General features: G+C 36.8%; 1 protein-coding gene across 1 annotated transcript; it reads right to left on the reverse strand.

The window, feature by feature from the left end:
* Positions 1 to 16917, reverse strand: MAT1A (methionine adenosyltransferase 1A). Its single transcript, XM_065670759.1, has 9 exons — positions 16577 to 16917; positions 10444 to 10521; positions 9472 to 9594; positions 7633 to 7745; positions 5955 to 6098; positions 5112 to 5330; positions 2077 to 2259; positions 1446 to 1579; positions 1 to 784 (listed from the first exon to the last, which is right to left on the reverse strand). The coding sequence occupies exons 1-9, from the start codon at positions 16668 to 16670 to the stop codon at positions 682 to 684; spliced, it is 1191 nt and encodes a 396-aa protein (XP_065526831.1). The 5' UTR covers positions 16671 to 16917; the 3' UTR covers positions 1 to 681.
* Between the last annotated feature and the right edge of the window lie 6340 nt (positions 16918 to 23257).

The raw sequence follows: 23257 nt of genomic DNA on the forward strand, positions 1-23257 counted from the left end.
TTTACATACACAGTAGGAAAAAGCCTTTTATTCACCCACTGATATTTTAAAGGAGAACACGTATGTTTCAAAAACACAGGTAATTGAAACACAATGTTAACAGCACATATGCAATGAAGGTGGTTTAAATATTATATATATGTTAACATCTTCTACAAAAGAGGCTGAGATACAGGTATGTGATATTCAGCCTTCTCCCATCAAAGCAACCCCCACCTGTATGCAATGCAAACTCCAGTAAGGAAATTGGACCCCAGAATTTCCCATTGTCTAATTAGAAGCAAGAGATCTGCTGATCCTTAGTCAGAGTTAGGAAAGTCATCTTCTCTTTGCCCATCATAGGTTTGAGGTTCAGCCGTTGGTTTGCGTACCTGAGTCATACTTTGCCTTTATCAAAAGAACCAACAGAGCAGCAATAAAAAGTAAACTGTATTTTGTTGTCTTATGCTGATTGATTAAAAAAAAAAAAAAAACAAAACAGACTGTCTTTATATCTTAGATGGTGAAAGACAATGAGGGCTAAGAATAATCAATTTCCAAGAAAATATCCTTTTCTTTCTTTCCATTTAAAATCTAAAATTCCTTTTGCTGAATACAAAGCTGTCAGATTTGATTTTTGGAAGCATCCTCATAGTTAGTGGACTCCTCTTCCTTTTAGTCTTCAAAGGATGACTGCTAATATCAAAACACAAGTGTTTTAGGCACCTCCCATGAGAATTCATTTCTTCCAAAGTGACCATAACAGGCAGTCTTCTGGTAAATGGGTTTTTTTAGGTCCAAATCCCTGTATGTATAATAAAAAACAGAGAAAATTCTTCACATTAAGATACTTCATGGTAACTACAATTAAAATCCTGATGTTTATTTCCATTTCACACCCTTAATCAAGCAGGCATATTCTGGAGATGCAAGCATACCAGTGAACATGTCCAATAGAGAACAATAAAAGTGACAACAAAACTTAAATGTGAAGTACTTTCGGCCTCAGGAAGTGACTATTGTTAAGAGTTACTAATTTTAATGGGAAAGATAAAATAACTTTCAATTCCTTTTGTGAAACAAAATATATATTTTTTTCACAGTAAAGTAACTAAAAATTCTTAGAATACAAATATTATTTCTTTGAATTCCACATACTGTATCAGGCCAAAAAAGTGTATGTTTCATATGAAACTTGAAAAGTACGTCTGCCTGATATGCTGTTTTAAAAGATCTGTTGTCTTAAAAAGATCTGCTGTCTTAAAAGATACGGCACATCAGTAGATGCATAGAAAGTATCAACTGTGAAGACTGACAGACTGAAAGAAAGTCTCTTTTATACTGCATGAAATGATCCTATGCTAGTTCAAGAGATTGACTCTTACATTTTAACTTCTACTGGTTTTCAACAAATTGTTTCTAGGGTGTGATCACCAAGATATTTTCCTTTTTGTGTGTTTCTGTACCTGACAATGACTCCAGGCCGAAGATCAAAGTTTTTGTGCACAATGTCCAGCAGCTCTTTCTCTGTTTTTTTTGAAGTTCCATAAGTGAACAGTGAAATGGACAGTGGATGCGCGACCCCAATGGCATAAGAAACCTATGACAAAAAAAAGATAACATATTTAGCAAATAAACATGGCACCTCGGTGGGCAGCAGTATGCAACAGAAGAAAGCATTCATCTTAGGAGAACTACGAGCTCTCCTTCACTTCCCACATTTGCACAATTTGTATTTGTAGGCAAAAAAAAAAAAAAAAAAAGATAAAACTCTGAAAACGCTAAGATCTCTGGGTGACTTTCTTCCCCATTACCTGATCAACCCATGTTAATTTCCATGACAGTAAGTGTCAGAGGGTTTAAGGCTCCAGAATAACAGCCAATAAAATGAAAGCTAAATGAAAATCTCCAGCTTCAAGAAGCTGATAGGCTGTGACATTACAGTGGTCTTGAACCAAGCACATCAGGGTCTTCCTTTTTTCAGCCCCAAGCTATCACCAAGACTGCTTTGACTAGTGTCTTGTATGATGTGTATTCAAGGTATATTTGAAAAGGAAATATGCTTCTGTGCAAAGCAACATGCACAGCAAACTATACCTGAACCAGAACACGGCGACAGAGCCCGGCTGTCACAAGAGACTTGGCCACCCAGCGGGCTGCGTAAGCAGCTGATCGGTCCACCTTCGTATAATCTTTGCCAGAAAAAGCACCACCTCCATGGGCTCCCCAGCCACCATAAGTATCCACAATGATCTTTCGGCCAGTAACACCAGCATCACCCTGTATCCATAAAAGAATTTCTTCATTTTATAACCATTTTATTATAAGTCTTAAACAAGGTTATGCATCCTTCAGAAGACTACAACAACTTGTAAGTAAGTTACCAAATGTGGACTGCTGTGTGCTAGCTGAAGGAATTAACTAGTCTCACCAAACTACAACAGTGGTTAAAATGTTCTTTAAAGACACATTCATAAAACAAACCATACACAAACTGTATTTGGTAATCAAACAAATAGGTCTACACCCAGATAGCTAGAGCATGCACTGGCTGTTTCAAAAGTAAATATTCCAGACAAGATGGAAACTTCAGTTTAGAACTGACATACCTAACACATCAAAACAACAGAGAGTACTTTTAACAAACGTGATGCCATATAGGAATCACTGAGAGATTTCAAACTGTTAAAAATAAATAAATAAATATAAATATCAGGCTTTCATATCTTTTAATAAAAATCTGAAGTTTTGTGTATATTAAATAGTAGATGTCTTTTTCATATTTACCATCAAAAGGCATGTCAGTGCCACATTATACATCATTGCATAAAGGCTGGCATACAATACTTTCAGCACCACTTCCAACCCCAAAATATCTGTAGTCTAATTTAAACTACACACAAAAGATATGGGGTAGTAGGCCGTTACAGCTCATTGAGAAAGAAGGATTACTTTTCAAGAACAGATACGTCTACATGAATATACTAAAAATATTAAACAAGGAAGTGCAGATAACCTCCTAGCTGCCTACACAGCTATCCTGATTGCTGTTCACAGCTACTTGATATTTTCATTTGATCTTGGTTAGCTAATCAGTACCTGACCAATTGTCTGACGCTTCAGTTTACTAAATGCTTGAACTTTCTGGTGTGAATGGAAACACGGTCACATTTCAAATTCAGTCCCCACCTCGGCAGGCAGGTTTGAAATTCTCTACAGGATATCATGTCAGTAAAATTCAACTGCTGGAATTTTTGCACAGCAAACACAAGTGGAGAGTCAAAGTTTTTCTTAGAAAGACTGTGCATACACACAGAAGAAAACCTTTGGCACTGTTTGTTCCAGTCTGCTAAAAAAGCAGTGAGATATAAATCTGAATTGCAGATAGTTGAGCTTGTTTAAAGGATCCTGGCCTTGGGTTCTTCTGCTTGACTCAGACCTTAATTTGTGATGAAATTCTGATGATACATTTCAGGTGAAAGGAAAAAACCAAACCACCCCTCATTTTAAAGTTGCTGAAAGAGCACAAATGCATTTGCAAAGTGTGTAAGCCACTTTTGTGACAAGCTGTAATGTCCCTACAGTACCAGCTGGTGGTGCTGTTAGGAAAACGGTGGTAGGAGCAAAAGCACTCATTTTGCCATAGCCAGAATTCAAGGTGCCACCGTGCTCAAAAATATAGGGTGAAAACCCTAAGTGAAATACATGTGTCTTCTTTAATGAACTGAGCTGGAGATTAAGACAGCCTTCTATAGCTGGCGTTGTTAAAAATAAAACCGAGTAATACTCTTCTGAAAAGAGTTCAAGATGGAAAAGATAAGGAAAGAAGTCGTTATTTTCTGTTTGCCACAATGCTATTGTAAATTGCACATGTGATGATAGCAGTTGTAAGGCCATGGCCACACAGGCAGATTGACCCATACTAAGTAAGCTTATCACAGGTTTAAACTGCAAATAGATTGCAACGTGTGTGTGTTTGTACGTGAAACATGAGCAATACAGTTCCACTACAAGAACTGAAAATGTATTCCTGCTTGGCTTACCATATGTAATTATATTACATTTTTAAATGGGTGCAGCTCAGTGCACACCAGAAAATTTTCATATGTGTAGCCTTCTTTTTGTATGAAGCTCTGATTTCTGCATTAGTTCATTTGCCTCAAATTACAGTTCAAGTTTGCGTCTCCGTTTGTCTATAGTCTAGGATGTTAGTGATACACAAAATTACAGTGATACAATCAATTCAACTATACAAAAATATGTATAATCATTATTATAATGGTTAATCTCAACACCTTCCTACTTGTTTAATGGTGCTAATGTAAAAAAGACACAGCACCTTAGAAATATTTCTGGCAAATTCCAGTAAATGAATGAATTTGAACAGCAAAGGAAAAAAATATCTATTTTGAATTGTTGTAAAATTGGACCTGTTTTCAGGAAGAAGCTTTGAAATTTGCTCAGATAGTTTTGAAGGGAACTGAAAACATTGGTAATGGTGAATTTGTTTTAAAAAACTAAATCTCATTAGTCCTGATCCTACAGCGAGTGGAGTTTCTTCCTGACTTCTGTGAGCGCAGGATCGAATCATAGCTCCCATGTTGTCTAAATAAAGCAAAAGAAACATTTATTTTCTCACCAGTAGGAGCCTATCAGGGGCTGATTTTCAGAACAGATGAGCACCCTCAGGTCTCATTGGTGTCAGGCAGAACATTATGAGCTATACAGATACAAAAACCACGTTCACTGTAAGAGAAATAAAACTTGTGTCTGTCTCTCTGTAAGAAGTGTTTTCCATGAGAAGGAACTGCATGTCTCAGTGCTGAACTTCAGAGGGTTTGAGGAAACCCAGAGCTGGGCTGTACATTCCACATGCAAGGCAAGATTCAGCTCAACTTGCCTGCCTCGTCACAACACATGTATGATATAACCATGACCTCAAAGGTTGCTTTGGCATATAGCACATGAAACCCTGGGTGCTTCTAACACATAAAACTGCATTTAATACTTCCAGTAGGCAGCTTGTGTCTTCCACCCTGTGACAGACATGACAAAAAGCTGAGCATTTGTTTTAGGACACAGACGATGACAAAGGCAAGCTGATACAAGCACCAAAATAATACTACACAAACCTGAGGTCCTCCAATAACAAAACGTCCACTAGGTTGAAGGTGATAAATAGTTTTCTCATCCAAGTATTTTGCAGGGACAACACCTCGGATTACACGATCCTTCAGGGTTCTGCGCATATTCTCCAGCGAAATGGTTTCATCATGCTGCACAGATATCACAATGGTATGAACACGGACTGGGATGACTGCTCCATTCTCCTGGATATACTGAACTGTGACCTGAATTGAACAGGGAGAAGGAGGAAGAAAAAAACAAAGTTACTATAAAAGGTATTACTGCTCTACATCAAACATGTTACGCTCTTCCAAGAACAAAATTGTAGCAAAATGTCAATGCTGACATTATAATTGTCACTGCTCACACTGTTGCCAAGGTATGAGAAATAAAGCCTATTTTCTCATTCTTTATTTTTTGCTCAATATGGACAATCTCATTTTCTATGAAGTTGTCCAAAATGTGTCTTTCGTTTGGGATTTCCAATGAAACTCACAAGCCTCACAAATCTACATTCTCAGTGCCTCTTCAAAAGCTCCAGCTGAATCCCTAAATACAAACAAATCCTTTAAATCTCCTGACACTTTTTCAATGAGCACAGACCACTCAGGTCTGAAGGGTTAAATGTTTCTTCACTGGTAGGTGGTTAAGTGCTCCTAGCACTCTGGTGCAAGTTAACCATTTTCCAACAGTTAAGGAGACAGCATCACAAGCTTTAGAAATGCTCTATCTGCTACTTGTAGTTTACCCTGGTACTCTGAACACCATCAATTGCTGTCTAGAAAAAGATTTAAGATTTCTGGAAAGAAAAAAGTGTTAGTTTTCAACTAATCTGTAGCAGTATTTACCTGTGTTTTGGAGTCAGGCCTTAGCCAAGGAAGTTCTCCATTACGCCTCAATTCTGCTAACCTGGCATTCAGCTTGTGTGCAAGAATAATTGTTAGAGGCATACATTCTTCTGTTTCATCTGTTGCATAACCAAACATCAAACCCTACAGGAGGAGAAAATATACTTCAATCGTTGTTAAAAGCACCACAACCAAATGCAGTGAGATCTCATCTGAAGCAAAGAGTAAACAATAACTTTAGGTTTACTTTCTACTGTTTTATATTACAGTTCAGGAAGCCTAAACTCAGATCAGGCTCCAACACGTTACAGTGTAATGAGAAACAAACCTCATTTCTAGAATTTTTCACTGAAAGCCTGAAGGTTTACATATTGAGCTGGAAACCTAGACAAAAATGCAGACACTTTTGTGAAGAAATCAGGTTCTTTCACAGGAATGAAATCTGTTCAAGAAAAACAATTTCAGAACTATTCTGTCATGGGAAAGGTGGTATCATTAGCCTGGAAAGGCTGTAGAGGCTTTTATGTACGAATGCAGACACACTTATACTGCAGCTTCCATTTGAAACTTCAGTGGAATGGATGTGAATACTCCACACCACGAACAAGGTACCATTCAACAGTTTAAGGCACATGCCTCAGATTTTCAATGCCACATGCTTCTAGCCACAGCATCTATGGCTATTCAGTCATGTTCCATGCATCAGATCATCATTTCTTAAAAAGAGTTAGCAGCATTTTCTTTCTCCTCACCCGGTGTACGTTGTGGTGAAAAAAAAAAAAAGAAGAAAGACAGGAAGGTACTTTGATGTGATGGGAAGGGAGGTCATCAAAATGCCAAAGAAAGTCAGATATCTTTTCATCTTACATAGAGTTATGTCCTCAAGACAGCATAAAAGCATTTTAATTTAGTCGTCGGGAGATTTTTGAGCAATATTGGCTTGGCTTCTGGACTCTGATATTGCCATTTATGGTTCTCAACAGCATTGTTATGAACTAGTTATTACTAGTAATACTGTAAATGCTAAACTCACTCATACTAACATCGGTTAGATTATGGCGTCTTTCTCTTGGGAACATAACATAATTATCTACATGTGTTATTGAGCTCATAGAAATGCAGTTTAGACAGCCTTAATTATGTGGAACATCTATTACAATAGATGCCTCTGGGAAATAAGCGAGAAATAAAAGTACTCTGGTGCATTTGCTTTCACTGTACTAACGCTGAAGACAGTTGAAACATTGCCTAATTTTTTGCTGTGTAAAATCTCAAAAGCTCCATGAAAGTTAAAAGATCCTTTGTTTATTCCATCTTACAAAACAAGCCTGGATGCAAGATGAATGGCTTAATGAATCTAAAGATACTCAATTAAAAAAAATTAAATACAGTAGCAAATATTCTTTACTAAGTTCTAAAGGAGACATCCTCAGCTACTGCAGACTGGCAGAGCTTTTCTGGCTTGCATGAAGAGCTATAACAAACACCAGGCAAAAGTCTGCCCTCAAAGAACTTCCAATCATTTTAATAAAAATATGTTCTTCATTCTGGGGTAGCCCAAAATTGAAGTGTGGAAATCTTTACATGGGTTTTGAGTTAGGAAACAGGGCAGTAAGATGGGGTAAACTTTCCACTCAAACAAACAGCTTTGTTGGTTTAGATGTGATGTTATGTTTACCTGATCTCCAGCACCAACATCTTCTTCATCCCTGTGTAGATGAACACCTTGGGCAATATCAGGTGACTGCTGTTCCAGTGCCACTAAAACATTACAAGTCTTGTAATCAAAGCCTATTTGGAAAAAAAGAATAACAGTGAATTTGTGATCAAAACCTATTTGAAAAAAAAAAAAAAAGTAGCAGTGAATTAGTCTTTTTCGTCACAGTTAAGGAAAGTAACAAGGAACCATATGAGGGAATTTTCATTCAGAAGGATACCACATTCAGAACTCAAAACCTGTTATTTTTGGTTATTTTTTTTGTCAACAGAACATTTGAAACCCTTTGGGGGAGGGAGTGCAGTATATAGGATTGCCTTTATTGCTTCTTACTGCTTGTTTTCTCTTGCACTGGCATCCTGTGCCAAGCTAATTCAAATTATGAATTAACTGCACGAAACTAGCAAAAAAAGTAGATTATGAGCCTCTGTCAAATAAACACTATTAAAAACCTCTACATAAATTCCAAGGAACTGATGTTTTCAGCAGTTGAAGGCTTTGTTCTCTGATACTTTATTTGTAATACATGTGAAGTTGTTATTGTGCCTAAATCTCTCATGGAAGTTTGTTAGAGAGCCACCGCAAGTCTCACAGCAAATCTGGAAGTGGGAATTTACTTTACATTACTTTCTAAGGTCAAAAGGAAGGTTTTTGAAATTGAAAGACTTACAGAAGGCAAAATTTTCTACCTGTTCCTAGGTATGTTAATCGTAACTTTCTTCTCTCCAAATACAGCCTTTCCTAGACTGTAGCTACTGGCAGCTGCTGACCAAACTGTTCAGCCAATACAACATACATATACACATCCATATGCATATGATCCCCTTGAAAAATGCTCTTCACCTTCTTTTAAGTGGGCCATGTAGAGAAGAAAATTATATTTCCATGCACAATGGTTTAGTTTAGATTCTCATTTTATCTCTGCAGAGAAATGTTTTTTTACTGGGTCACTGCATCTCCTCTTATTACCTTTGGCATTTAGAATAAAAAGGAGATTTACTACTTTTACTAGGTTTTTTTGAAAGCACTGCTGTTACATGATGGTAGAAGTGACTTATAGATGTGCTACTATAATATTCTCTGTCCACAATCTGCCTGTAAATCCAATAGCAATTAAAGGACTTCAGGAAACAGATGTTTTTACTTAAAAGCTCTTAGAAGATACAATTCACTGTAACAGTATACATGAAATATTTGTAATGTATAAGGTATATGACAAATCAGAAAGTGTCTGGTATGTAAAGCATTTTGTCTTTTTTACCATTTGTACATTACATAAACTGGATTTGGACAGCACTTTCCTCAGTGTAGGAAGTGTTGTTCAGAGCTAACAGACAAGCTTGCAGAGTGAGAACCTGCTTTACACCTGGGAATTCTAGATGCTAACCACAGTACAAATATATAATGGTACAATGAAATGAACTAGGTTTCTAACTCCCTCGCTTTCTCACCAAGATGCATCAATCAGCTTGCCAAATGAATAGCAACCTTCGAGTTCTTGCAAGTTTGGAAAAGTGGTAAATACTGCTGCTCAGGTTGCAGGTAAGTATTCTGGCCTAATACCACAGTTCAAAGTATATTATGCCTACACACTCTCAGTTTTAAATAATATATGATGGTTCTTCTACTTACTGGTATAAAGCCAGAAAATGTGTCACGTAGCACCATGTAAGCAGCTTTCACACAGGATATTCAGTTTTTACCAGGCTTGCTAAAGCCTATATGTGGAAGTGATGACAGACCTGGTTTGCAGTTGCCTATTGCTTGCTCTTCAATGATTTAATGAGTTTTTCCACCAACCTTTAGCTGAATCATCATAGCCAATATGTCTAATTGCATCTCGGACAACTCGTTGATAATCCACAATAGCATGAGATGTGATCTCTCCACAGAGCAACACCATTCCTGTCTTACATACTGTTTCTGAAAGAGATGAAAACAGATTTACATCAGCAGAGTAACCCTGCCCACTAAGGCAAATAACTGTCTGTAATGACAGTGACTTTGAGAGATCCACTGGGTATATACAGTGTAAGTCCTCTATACCCATATTTTTCTTATTATTCTACAACAAATTCTTTCCCTATTCACTCTATGTCTGAAACAAAGGAAAAGAATATGTCTTATCTACAACTTGGAAAGTCAAAACACTGAGCATGATTCAGCGATATGCATGCATTTTAAGCAAATACAGCATCAAACTCTGATTTTTAAATCTACTTAATCACTCAAAGATACATATTGAGTCTAAATAAAACTCATCAGCAACCAACTATTTTGAAGTTGACCTCTGCAGCCCCAGGAGGAAGAATCTGAAGATGTGGGTTAGTTAGCTAACACGTGAACTGACATAATAACCTCAAAGTTGATAGTACAACTCTTTCTGAAGAGATTTAAAAAAAACAAGAAGTTATGGGGACCTGGACTGAAAAATTAGTACTTTACTAAATATAGCAAATGAAATTTTCAACAAAAAATTAAAATATCCTTTCAAAAATCCACTATAACAAAGCCAAACCTGTTTCTTCCAGGAAAATTCCGTCCACACAAAAAGTTAACTATCCTACCTTTCTACAGCCTGCTTAGGCTTCGGTCTTTATAAAAACTTTTACTATTTCTTCTCATCTCTCCTTCTTTTCAAGACTGTAATTCTTATGTGATTTTCTGAGAGTAAAATAAATTAGCAAATGATAGCATCGAGCTCTTCGCAAACATCATAAAAAAAGAACAGTGACTGGGTGATGACTTCAAGAAAAGCACCAAACAACTTACCACAAGCAACCTTGGCATTTGGGTCTTGCTTGAGATGGGCATCTAGTACAGCATCACTGATTTGATCACAGATTTTATCTGCAAAACATCAAAGTTGTGATTCTAAAACATAGCACTCTGTACAAAAAACATGGACTGTTTGCATTGCTTTGAATGGGTAGGTATTTCAGCAAGGAATTCTTTTATTGCTTATTAATGGAGTATTTAAGCTAGCTAAATAGAAAGACATACACAACATCCTGCAAACCAAGTCAGTAGATAAAACGGAGAATTTACTTTCTAGTGTAGAATAATACAGACTATAACTTTACCTGCAGTTTTCTGCACTTAGGTATGAAACAAGTATGTTATACATAGAATTACCTGAGAGGTTAAGAGGCTTTTCTCCCAGCCTTCTCCTCCTCTAACAATGCCCATATAGCATGCACTCCACATCAGTAGCATTCTAACATCAAGGTGATGATGGTTCCACCATCAGCTTCCATCTTCCTAACAGAAAGTTGGAATATACCATACCAACACTGCTGGTAAAGCCTGAGAAAGTGTTTAGATTAATGCATATAATCTACCGCTTATAGTCAAGTGTCTGTTTCTGGTTTGCTTTTTCTCACTGCTTCCTACCATCCTGCAATGCCATCTCCTAATAACCCCTGCAACCCAGCTAAGGCACAGAAGTAGCAGATGCAGAAGCAAGAAGGGGTTACCAACTGAAGTTTTCCTGAGGCAAATCTTGAGTAAGTGCATCTTCAGCTACATCCCAAATACAAAGGTTTCAGCTGAGGTGTATCATAATAATCTTTTTATCTTTCTTTTCTTACTTTTTTGATGAATAATGAATATCAGTCAAATAATGTAGCTAATTTAAGGAAAACAAAAGGGCAGCACTCATAACAAAGCTTTTCACATGAAAACGGTAATTTTCTCATCTATATTAATTTTATTGTTCTTTAAAAAAGCTTAGTATTGCATACTGTGATTAGATGTTGCCATAACATGCTGTGTGGCAAAATAAATTAGTCTCTTTCCTTGCCATTTGCAACACGATCTGTTGGAAACCAATGTTTTGTAAAAGTATGTCATTAGAGACTTTTAATACATTTAACCTCAAGTCAAAATATATTCTCATTTATTTTCATTAGGAAGGTGCACTACATTTAGCTAACAGGGACAAATCGAAGACTAGAGAACTAATGTGATCCTGACAGTTTTATCTCCCGTATTAACCACTTCAACACAAAAATAATGAACACAAAAGACAATTAGCAAATGTAGGCTGCATTGGAACTTTTAGCCTTGCAAGAACTGTGCTCAGATGACTAAATTTGAGATAATTATTACCAAACAGGAATCAGAAGCAATTCTTGCAATTTAGTTAAAGTCCAAATGAACATTGTTTAACAAGACTGGGGACAAAGGTGGCAAGAGTGATTAAAATGTATCTCTGCTTGCTCTCTTCAAAGTTTCTGATTTTATAAGGAAATATAGCCATATTTGCAAGCATAACAGCAAAAAAATATTGACTAAAATATGCAATATTTGATTAGCAGGGTGGGACAACACAGCAACTAGGATAGGATGATTTTCTTAGTGCAGGTTCAATGCCCTACAGCAAACTCCTGGTGATTGGGATTGCTTTGTAGTTTTTATTCACCACATGGAATTTCTGTGCCAGGAACAACCTTTAACCCTGTCCTTGCTCCACATGAAAAGTGTCTCACCTGCATTAGATGCCAGTGTCTCATGTTTGTCTAAGTTTCCTGTATGGCACATGCAGGGATATTATACGCATTCTTTTCAAAATATTCAAGATGAATACAGGTAATCTCATATGACCAATTCATCCTCATTTCTCCTTGTGGCACCTCTCTGGTACAAAGAACTTCATGTTCATTTTGAAATGTCTCAGGGAAGCATTAGCCATAGCAGGCAATGAAATCAGTAAGTGAAGATTTAACAGGATGTTTTCATGTTGTTGTGTTTGGTTTGTTTTTTTTTTTCCCCTGAAATTCATTCAAGTAAAGGCATGTCTATTAGTAAAGGTCTCTGGTGTAAACCAAAACTAGGTATTCTATTTTTAGCAATGCTTAGGAAGCTTTGTACATCCTTCATTCTGTTATTGAAATTCCTCTTCTCAACTGTCCCATTTCTCTTATTAGCTGCTAAATGTGACAGCATATGTTTGTCCTTCCTTTTTTTTGTTACTTCTTTTTTTTTTTGGAAATGGGGAAAGTATGATTGACCATGTCTGGTAGGCATTATTATTTAAAAATTATGTCATAGGTAAGATTTCAGTTTATGCATACCTTCATGCAGAGAATTACTATGCAATAGCATAAATATTGCAAAAGCAATGTCTAGGCTGAGGATTTCTTGACTGAGCAGTAAAGTATTAAATAGCCATGAATTTTTTTCAGGAAACCAAATCTTCCCACAGGCCCAGCCTTATGGCAGAGATGCCAATTAGCCATAAAAAAATCTCTAACTATAAAAGGAATTAGTCAGTCTGTGGGAGCTGATGATAAACCCTATTCAGATGCCTGGTTGACAAATTATGAAGGCATTCAACAACAAAAGTGATCTTCAATAATTAGAAAGAGCTTCACAGTTTTCCACATAGTTGGACATAAGTTTGTTATGTGAATCTAGACTAACACAAGCCGTGACATCTGTGAGTTCTCAGGACCTCCCCAAAGCACAGATACAGGCTGGGCAGAGACTGGATTGAGAGCAGCCCTGAGGAGAAGGACTTGGTGGTGCTTGCTGATGAGAAGCTCCCCGTGAACTGGCAGTGTGCGCTCGCAGCCCAGAAAGCCAACCATATCCTGGGCTGCATCAAAAGGAGCATGACCAGCAGGTCAAGGAAGGTGATCCTGCCCCTCTACTCTGCTCTTGTGAGTACCTGCAGTACTGCTGAATTGAGCTGTATTACAATTTTCCTATTTAAAAGACTGGATGAGTGCTAATTGATAACTACAGTGGTACTTCAATATTAACACTACACTGTTCAAACATCTTGTACATCTGTTCTCTTTGATCAATGCACAGTTTAATGAAGTATTAGGTATATTGTTAAGCATATACTTACAATACCTAACATTGTGTATGTAATGTTAGGTATAAGACACGCAAGCATCAACTTGCTGAAAAGATCTGCATTTTCTGTTTAGATTTGGGAATATTTTGTGTGTTTGTTTGTTTAGTTTTGGGTTTTGTTTGTTTGTTTTGGTAATTTTTGGTTTGTGGTTTGTTTTTTTCTTTTTTTTTCCTGTGAATATCCAGAAGATAAATATATGCTTTTAGTCTGGTTGAAAATCTAAGGGTGCTTTTAGTAGATGTTTTCTCTTATATTTTAAAGAGATCCCTTGGTACTTACTGGAAAACTGAATGACATTCTGTTTGTATGCAATTCCACCTGAAGTCACACCATATAGGGGAAGGAATTAATCCTAAATGGTTTGGCACCTGTAAGACATTGTGGATCAGAGAAACACAATGCCTTTCAAAGCACAGTGAAACCATTGTACAGCATGGACAGACACTACTGGCGAAAGCAAAACAGTGCAGTGAGAAAAAACAGTTGTCTAAATAAAAATGAATATTTCTCTTCCTCATGCTGCTATCTATGCGCTTATGTTGAAATGAAGAAGTTATGCATATGTCTTCAGAGAGTTTGGAATTTACCCACTAAATGCCAAGGTTAAAAAACTGGAAAGAAGTCCCAAATTTTATATCCAAGTAATTTTTAATAATTTGGACTGAGAAGATAGGATAAACAAAGTCATACAAAGTCTTTGGAGACCATAAGTAATACCTGCATGTTAATTACAGCTAGCTATTACTTGCATCTATGGAATTTGGCCTTCTTAGTGACACACAACCCTTAGGCATTGCACAGGTGTAAGGCAGTTCTCTGTGTACCTAAATAAATAAGCATGTATTTTCTCCTTCTTTGTTTATTAAGAAGAAGGTTTCTATTAAGGCATTCAGTCCTCAGCTAATAAAATCAGAACAATTCAAATTTCAACCAGACAGAGATGTGGTTCACGGTCTTTACTTCACATAATGCCCTCTAGCAAAATTATACTATCACATGCAGAAGAGAAATAATCAAGAACATGCAGATTATCCATTTGGTATCAGAGAAACTCAAAACCCATAATAAAATTTTAGTGCTATTGATAATGTCAGAAGCCCAACTACAGCCCCAGACACTGGGTCCCATTTTAAGAAATAGCCTAGCTTTTCCTGGATGATAAAAACCTAACGGCATGTATACACCCCTCTTGTAAAACCAGGTAGGGAAAAGGGGGTTGCCCAGGATATAAGGGTGATCAATTTGCTGTCAGAAACTAGAGCTATTGCTGAGACGATTGAGACCTATTGTTGGGCTGTATTCAGTAACAAGAATTTGCAGGACCACCCAGAGTTACTTAGGGTCCTTCTTTGATCTGGAAAATCTGTATGTTTCCTTTGTCATAGGCATTTGGGTTTTCAGCACCCTACATGGAGACTTTTTTAAAAAGTATATCACAGTCTTGAAAACATCTGAGTAAATTCCAGTTTTCCACTCCCTCTACAATTAGGCTCTCATGTTGCCACTTCACACCTCACAGTACAGAGGCATCTAGCAACCTCTGCCATATGAGAGGCTGTACATAAATTTAACAAGTGGTAACGTTGTTCCTCAAAGGTGTGCTGAGTATCCCAGCAAAGGAGGAAAATGCTGGTGGGACTTAAAAGAAGATCTGCTGGGGGCCAATGGAGGTCTAGGAAATAAAGGAAGTGTGACATAACACCTGAAAAAACAGGCCAAATTCAAAAACAAGAAACAAGACAAAAAGAGAAAGAAAGGAAACCAAAGGACAAAGCTAAACCTGAGGACTCAAACTCTTCCTGTTCTGATACCTACCTATTGCCCCAGGGTTAAAAATAATTATTAGAGTATTATAAATTGTGACCTGTCATCTTTGGAAACACCATCACAAATTTAAAATGACCATATTGTGTAATGTTATTTTTCCCAGGAAACTACATTGCACTATAGATGCTGGACGTAATTATGTACAAATTTGAGAGGTGACCTATGTCCGAAGGATTGAAGGTGGTTGTCATTTTCTGATTGTGTTACATCAGAAAGAACCCCAACTGGCTTAACCTGATGTAACTACCTTGACATTGTCAGAGATGTGCTCAATTGCATCAGCCATGGATTTAATCTGCAGTAATAAGTTAATATTATAGAAGAATAACAGAATTATAGATATGAAATTCTTACCGCTGATGTTTTTATTCTCTGCCCTGTCATTTCACCCATTTATGATTTACTCACATAACATGAGTACAGACCTTAAAAATCCTTATTACAGCAAAAGGTAGAGGATGCAAAATCAGCTTCTAAAATAAACACACTTTTCAGGACATCAAACAGTCTATTGTCCCCTGACCTCATTTGGGGCAACACTTGCTGTTGACACAAGGTACCTGTTTATGGCAGATGAACATTTGTTTTCAACAAAACTGAACTAAGCTCTGCTGACCATACATAAAGTTTAGCAAATAACTGTCCACTATTTGCTTAAGCAATTCCATATATTGCATCAGATGATGGAATGGGGGGAAAAAAAGCAGCAACTTTGCCATGTACAGCTGCTGCAACCACTGATTTTTAGAGGTTTTGAAATAGCCTGCTTAGAGATATTTGTGGATGACAGTTTTAGAGCATAGCATATGTGCAGGACAATTTCATAGGGCCCATAAAGATATGGAACTTGAGAAGCAAGCTATGCATTCTTATCCACACGTGAAACTTGAGTCTGTGAGAGATACAGTAATGTCTCCACAGTAATACTGAAAGAAATTCAGATGAAAAGGAGCAGCAATCATAAACCCCATTGCCCTCCTCAGTGCAACACATGCTCTGCAAAAGCATGTAAACTCCTGTTGGAAGCACCCTAGTTATAGCCGTTCTATAGTCTATATGGACAAGTTCCAATGGAAATAAAGTTAAAAGTGCCCTGCTACAGATAACTTCTATAATAAGATTAATAACATATTAATTCTTCTTCATGTTTTTAAAAACATTTTAAATTAAAATATTATTCTTCTTACGCACTTGCCAGAGCTGGTTTCTTACCTGGGTGTCCTTCTCCTACCGACTCTGATGTGAACATGAAAGTCCCTTCATCATCCAGTGTGTAATCACATAAACCATCCACTGGCCCATTCATGATTGTGGTGCTTTTCCTGATGGATTATTATAAACAGTAGTTGAAGAGTTATACCTCTAGTATCTTCTTTTAAAGGAGAAGGTTCTTTATCAGCAGGACTGTTGCAGTCTTCACTTATTACTTCTTACACTAACTTGAATTTCAGTGCATGAAAGCTGCATGTGCTAGCATCTGTGTACACATGCAAGAAGTATGCATGTGCCTGAAGTCTGTATCCCTACCTAGCCTGATCTGTCAGTCCCTGAGCTGCTCCTATATATGGAAAAGTGAAAGTGCCTAGATAATCATGTGAGGCAAATGGAAGAGCCCATTTCTTGGCAGGGGAGTTAGTTAACTTTAGTATATTTCGCTAATTAATTCAGTTTTCAGAAACGTTCTGGATTCAACCCATGCAAGATAGGTTATCTTAGCAACTCAACTTAGCATGAAGTAATGCAGACTACTGGTGACAGTTCAGGTCAATTGCTTCTTCAGTTTGAGTCTCCCCTAATTCTGGAATCTTTGCTGTGCTTCTAACTGTGTGTTGTGGTTTTACAGGGATAGATGAAAAATCTGTAATTGAATGTCTTTCCTAGCAAAAAACTGGAAGAAGTTTGCTCTGCATCACATGACTGTATATTCCTTTTCCTTTTTCATCTCTTGAAAAGTAGAATTCTCTCCTGAAATATTTTTTTTTCATTTTCATTCATTCTTCTTGCACATTTGAGAGACGAAACATCTGATAAGATCTAGCATGACGAGTGCTTCTCAATTATGCGGACCTCTCCTTTCAGCCTTTGCTTTACTTTTCCTGTCCTCTCTTCTATTAATTAAGATCCAACTTAATTCTCTTTTTGTATCACATTCTTACATCATGCTCCCTAACCCTTGGAAATACACTAAATGCCACATATGAATACTAATTCTGTTACCAAAAATTTCTTCTAGTCAGATGGCTCATGTCTGGAATATGCTGATGGTATGACACGTATGAAGACAGGTGGCATTTTGTGGATATATGTGTCCTGAAGTTAGTATACAAAAACCAAGTAAACATATTCTTGGAGCAGATCCAGAAAAAGCCCAGCACTACTGCACTTTATAGAAAAGTGTAATTATTAATTCCTTTCAAAATCATTCTAGTCTTAATCTCAGACCAAATCATTGGCCTATCAAATTAAAAACTTTCCTTTACTTCAATGAACACTGAATCATTCTCTCAGTCATTCAAAGTGTACCTGATACTTGGACTAGAAAGAGTAACATACTGCCGATTTCACAGTCCTTGCAAATTTTGACAGCAATGAATTTCTCATCACTCCAGTTTAAAAACTGGCTTAGTTTACTTCAAACCTTGGTCAATATTATTTTAAAAGATCACTTCATGTGGCCCCTTGGATTCAAATTTCTGCATTAGTACAAATTTATGCAAAAATCCATTAGAATGCTCACTTTATATCTATATTCCTGAAAACAATAACCACTGCTTGTGAATATTCACCAGTAGTCTGCTATAGCATTGGCCCCTCTCTGATTATCATCAGCATTAATTTCAAAGACAATTTCTTGGTTTTCTGTTGTACAGAATTCATTTAATTGAATGAAAATCACTGTTTGCCCTTAAAAATAAAGAATTCACAGAACATATACACATTATGAGGCACAGCTTTCTCTGTAGTAAACTGTCATCACCCCACTGACATGAAGATTCTAACCCAGCCTGAATAATTTACACATTAACACCATCTAGAAAAATAGAATTAAAAAAAAAAAACCCAAACCAAAAAGCAACAAGACTGAAGAGTACTTAATTCTATTAACCCTAGTTAATGGGTAACATTCAAAAATTATGTTAACTTTTAAAGAAAAATACACCAGTTATAAGCATTCATTTTTAAATGTTTTTTGTTTGCTTTTTTTTTTTCCTCTGTGGAAACAAAGACATGATGGGAATGGACAAAACACCTCTGACAAAAACTCTTTTTGTACATGTAAGAGTTTTGATTCTAATTCTACAGTCTTCCAGAAAAAACAGACAAGATTCAATATTGTCAGTCTGAGTGCTCCACTCCCTCTTGCTTCTGGTTTTGCTTTTTCTTGGTTTTCAGTGCCACTTAAGTACAGAAACTGTAGTTTGGGAATCAGCATTCTTGTTTCTAAGGTAGCACTTAAACAGAATGCAGAGCCAGGCCTCACATAATCCTCTTATCCCCTATAAAAATAAAAAAAAAAAACACACCATGACCTCCTAAATGCTGAGGAGTGCAAGCAATTTGACATACAAGAGTAATGAATCTGCAGGTTCATTTTTATTTTGCTTTTGCAGTTCCTCTTTTTGGACTCACTTCTGGCTAGTCAAATGCATTGGCTCTTAAGACCTTCGGAGGGTCACTCTTTATTAAAATAGGCTCTCTGGTAATAGTATTCTAGAAATGCTGCACAGCCGCATTTCACATAGCTTGTGTAAAACCCCCTGTTTGAACTGATTCCAGTTGTGGTTTTACTATTTAGACCAATACATTTGCTTTACACCCATGAAGCCTCCCAGCATATTCTCTTCTAGGACATCTGTGACCAACTCCGAATGCTGGTAGGGTTAGGTAATGTTTAATTTGGCTTCTCTTCCCAGGCAATTTGACTTGTTAAATATTTGTAAAAAGGGAAGATAGTGCTCTACCATCATGTCTTTTTGCACAGATGATCTGCCTACACAAAAATAAAAGAGGACTATAGTAAAATTATTATTATTATCAGTTTTTCCCTATTCCATTTTATTGATAATTACTCACCAGTCAATGCAACAGGTTTCCAAATTTTCTGTTAACTTTAGTGCTATACTCAACACCTTTGTGGGACTGAGCCCTTAGAAAATCAGTTTATTTGCAAATATCTTTATAGCTTGTATATTGTCCATCATTGCATTAAGTACCTTTTGACTATATTTCTATGACCTTTAACTCAGAAGATACCTAAACGGCAAAATACTCTCAATCAGTACGACTTTTGTGCTCTGAAATGAGGTTAAACACAGAGAAATTACTATGTAAAAATAACACTGTCCTTCTGTATTGCTCTAAGTACTTATTGATTTTGACTCTAATGTCAATCCCAACCACTGGAATAGCAATGTGAATCTATGTGAGTCTTCACACTTGGCACTATCCCATGGATTTGCTGGTTTCACTCATAGCTGTTCTACAGTTCCTATGATGCTTAACAGCTGTCAGAAAGCATGGTTTTACCACAGCCTTGAGAAAGCCATGAAAATAACGAAGTGAACAAGATTTAACTAAGAAAAGAATCTGATGAATGCTTGCTATTGATGCTGATGATTCTCCAGACAGATATGAGTGATAAATTATCTTGACCCTAGACCTCTCATGACATATTCTCATTGGATTGTTTTACTCACCTTTCTTTTCCTATCCTTATCTGTAGAAATGAGAAGACGAGCTTGAGCTAACAGCTTACAGAAGCAGGGGAAGGAAGTAGGTATGCTTAAGACCTGGTCATACTCAACTCAGCTGCAGAAGAATCATGTTTTCACTGGAAGCAGTATAGGTTTAGACTCATTCATTCATAGTGTTTCACCACCATGGCAACTTTTAGGTGACTTCTTTTGAGTGAGGAGGAAACTGCATCAAGAAGTCTGAAGAACTTCTACACCACTGGAATCAGTCATGGGAAAACCATTGCAGAAGCTATGCAATTTGTTTCTCTCACCACAGCTTTCAAATGCAAAGGACAATGACTTGATTTGTAGAGAGCACACACTTCACAGTAACTTAAAACTAGAATTCCATTATTATTAAAGGACCCAAAACATCTTAACTTTAACAATATACAGAAATACTTCATGCACACAAACAACAGATAGGAAAGTGTTTTCCTAAATACTTCTGGTCTGTTCTCTCAACTTTATCATCAGATAAGACCTTATTTACAAAAGTTAACAGTTTAACAAGCTAACAGTTTAAGTTACTTATCTTGCCATTTTATTCTCACTTTGCAAAATCATGCAAGGAATTTACTTGTAATTTATGCCTGTGAAAATAAACCAGTTTTTCGAGTGTTTACAAAACCAACTTCAATACCAGTTTCATTTGTGCTATTTATGAGGTCTAGTTCATATATAATACAAATAGTGTGTTTTCAAGAAGTTACTGCAGTTCATCTTTTTTTCCTATGGAAAATAAGCCCATAAGGAAGATTTGTTTAGTTGGGTTTATCTCTTTTGCATGGAGAATGACAAGCCTAGTCAGTGCAACAAAGTTTGAACATCAGGAACTGAACACAGAACTCACACATGTTTCAGAACTCTCACCTCTATATTACCTGAAAATGAGAGCGGCTCAAGGCCTCGCAGATGTGCAGGTGTAAAATTTCACTGGCCCATAAACATTCAGGGTAAAATACATATTGTGAGACAGAAAAAACAGTTGTGATGGTAGAAGGAAAGGAGGTAGTACGTATTCTGACATGGGTGTTTATCACCCAGCATTTGCTTTTTCATATCACCTTTTTATACCTTCTGCAACCTCTGCATGCTACCATAAGGAATTCAGCTCTTTCATTCTTGAGTTTTCTTATAGCTTTTTGAGTGAATACCAATTCCACTTCCAGCCATTTCCTGGTGTGCATTCTATGTCCCTTATTCCACGGTTACTTCAGCTTCAGAGAGATCCTCTGCCGTGTCTCTCATTTGCCTTCCCTTCTATTCCCTAAGAAGTCTTTCCAGGTTCTTCCATTACTAACATCAAAGAAAATAATAAGTTTTGCTCCTCTCTCATGTGCTTGTCCTCTTTGCATCTGTTTGACCTTGAATTCTCTATTCTGACACATCACTGAATCATAAATGTTTGAAGCTGGATTGTCTTTAGTCCAACTCTCTGCTCAAAGCAGGACCAACTTGAATAGGTTGCTTATGGCCATGTCATGAAGTAACATGTGCCAGAGCCTTATATATGAAGTAGCAACTTTGAGTTGTTTCTTAGGAAAAATTAAAGCTACTTTTGGGGCTAAATTCTACTTTCATATGAAAGGCAGTTGTAGTCTTGGTACTAATTTTGTTGGGAGACTTATTTCCTCAGGACTGTGACACTTGTTGGAATTGAATACAACTTAATTTTTTGTTTATTCACCTAATAAAAGTCCTAGCTCCTTAATTCTCAACCCCGAGATCATTTCTCAAGGCTCTATAAACTAAACACCTCTTTACAAACACAGGCTTTTTTAACACCTCACAGAAAAGACACCTTAGTTCCTTGCACAATAATGATAAATAAAAAAAGTATGTTTTCTAATTAAGTCTTCATAAATTAGCATTGTTGTACCAGAAATGGTGGAAAAATAGCAAGGTTAGTTAAAATTTGAGGTGTTCCTTACACTGATTTGTTTTTGTTGTGCCATTTAAACAGCATTATACCACACTAATATATAATTAGTTCTGCCTCTAGTCTTTGCAGTTTTTCTTTTTTGAGCTAGAAGCTCTACAGATCAATGTACAAGCATCTTTGTGTTACGTTGTTACATGGAGCCCTATTACAACAGAAACACAGATTTTCTGGGTCCTCCATAAATCATGAGGGTGTAGATGAGAAAGAATGAAGCCCTATCCCAACTTTACCCCACATAGCAAAATGGTTTTTCAGTTTGCAAACGTAACAGAATATAACTTCCGGATTCAGCATTTTTCTCATAAACCATTATGCTAAATTAAATAACTTTACCCATTTATTGTTAAAGCTATGATTTAGATGGGAATGGAAGAGTCCTCAGTTAGAAATGGTCTCCCTTTAACCTTATAGAAAATCATCACTATTCTCCCTGGATGTATTCCCCAGTTACTACAGTCGGTTGTTTGGCTAGGGAAAAATTATCATCTGACAGGTAACAAAGCACAACCCCTAATTTCAGTTGCGTAGGGTGTGACCCCACAGACACATACACAGTAGGGGAATAGTTAGGACTCTTTGCTGCTAATTACAGGTCTGATCACCTGTCCAGACTAAACCCCATTACAGCCACAGATCTATATCTCATAAACTATTCTGCAAGGGAACTTCAGCTACCTTCCAGCAGCTTGCATTCTGTACGATCTTCTGCTTTCCCATTTCTTGTGACATTATTAGTGCATATATGCACACCATTAGGATTTCCTCAGTACCTTAGAAAACAGACTGATGCATTTAAACAGCCATTACCCAAGAGTTTTTGCTGCAGTGTTTCCTAGATGTTTACAGTAGAGGTGGTCTTTGGACTTGGAAACAAATATTGACTCAAGTACGTGAAGTCAGGTTTCAGCAACCTATCTGCAAGAATAGTTGTGGAATTTGTAAATTCTGGCTTCTTGACAAGGTACATTAGGTTAAATTCAGACACTTTTGACTTTTTCTTGATACATAATGCCAGAAAATACTTACTTTAATGTGGCATAAGATTGTAATTACTTTTCTAAAATATTTAGTGATCAAAAACCTTCATAAGTCTACCCTATATTCATACTGTATATGAAACAATAACCAATATTTGCAGATGTACTTCTTCTATGCCCGCAATGAAAATATTTATGTATTTGAATTGCTTAATACAGGCAAACACATCTATTT

The sequence above is a fragment of the Lathamus discolor genome, chromosome 3, assembly GCF_037157495.1.
Source record: "Lathamus discolor isolate bLatDis1 chromosome 3, bLatDis1.hap1, whole genome shotgun sequence".
Classification (NCBI taxonomy): domain Eukaryota; kingdom Metazoa; phylum Chordata; class Aves; order Psittaciformes; family Psittacidae; genus Lathamus; species Lathamus discolor.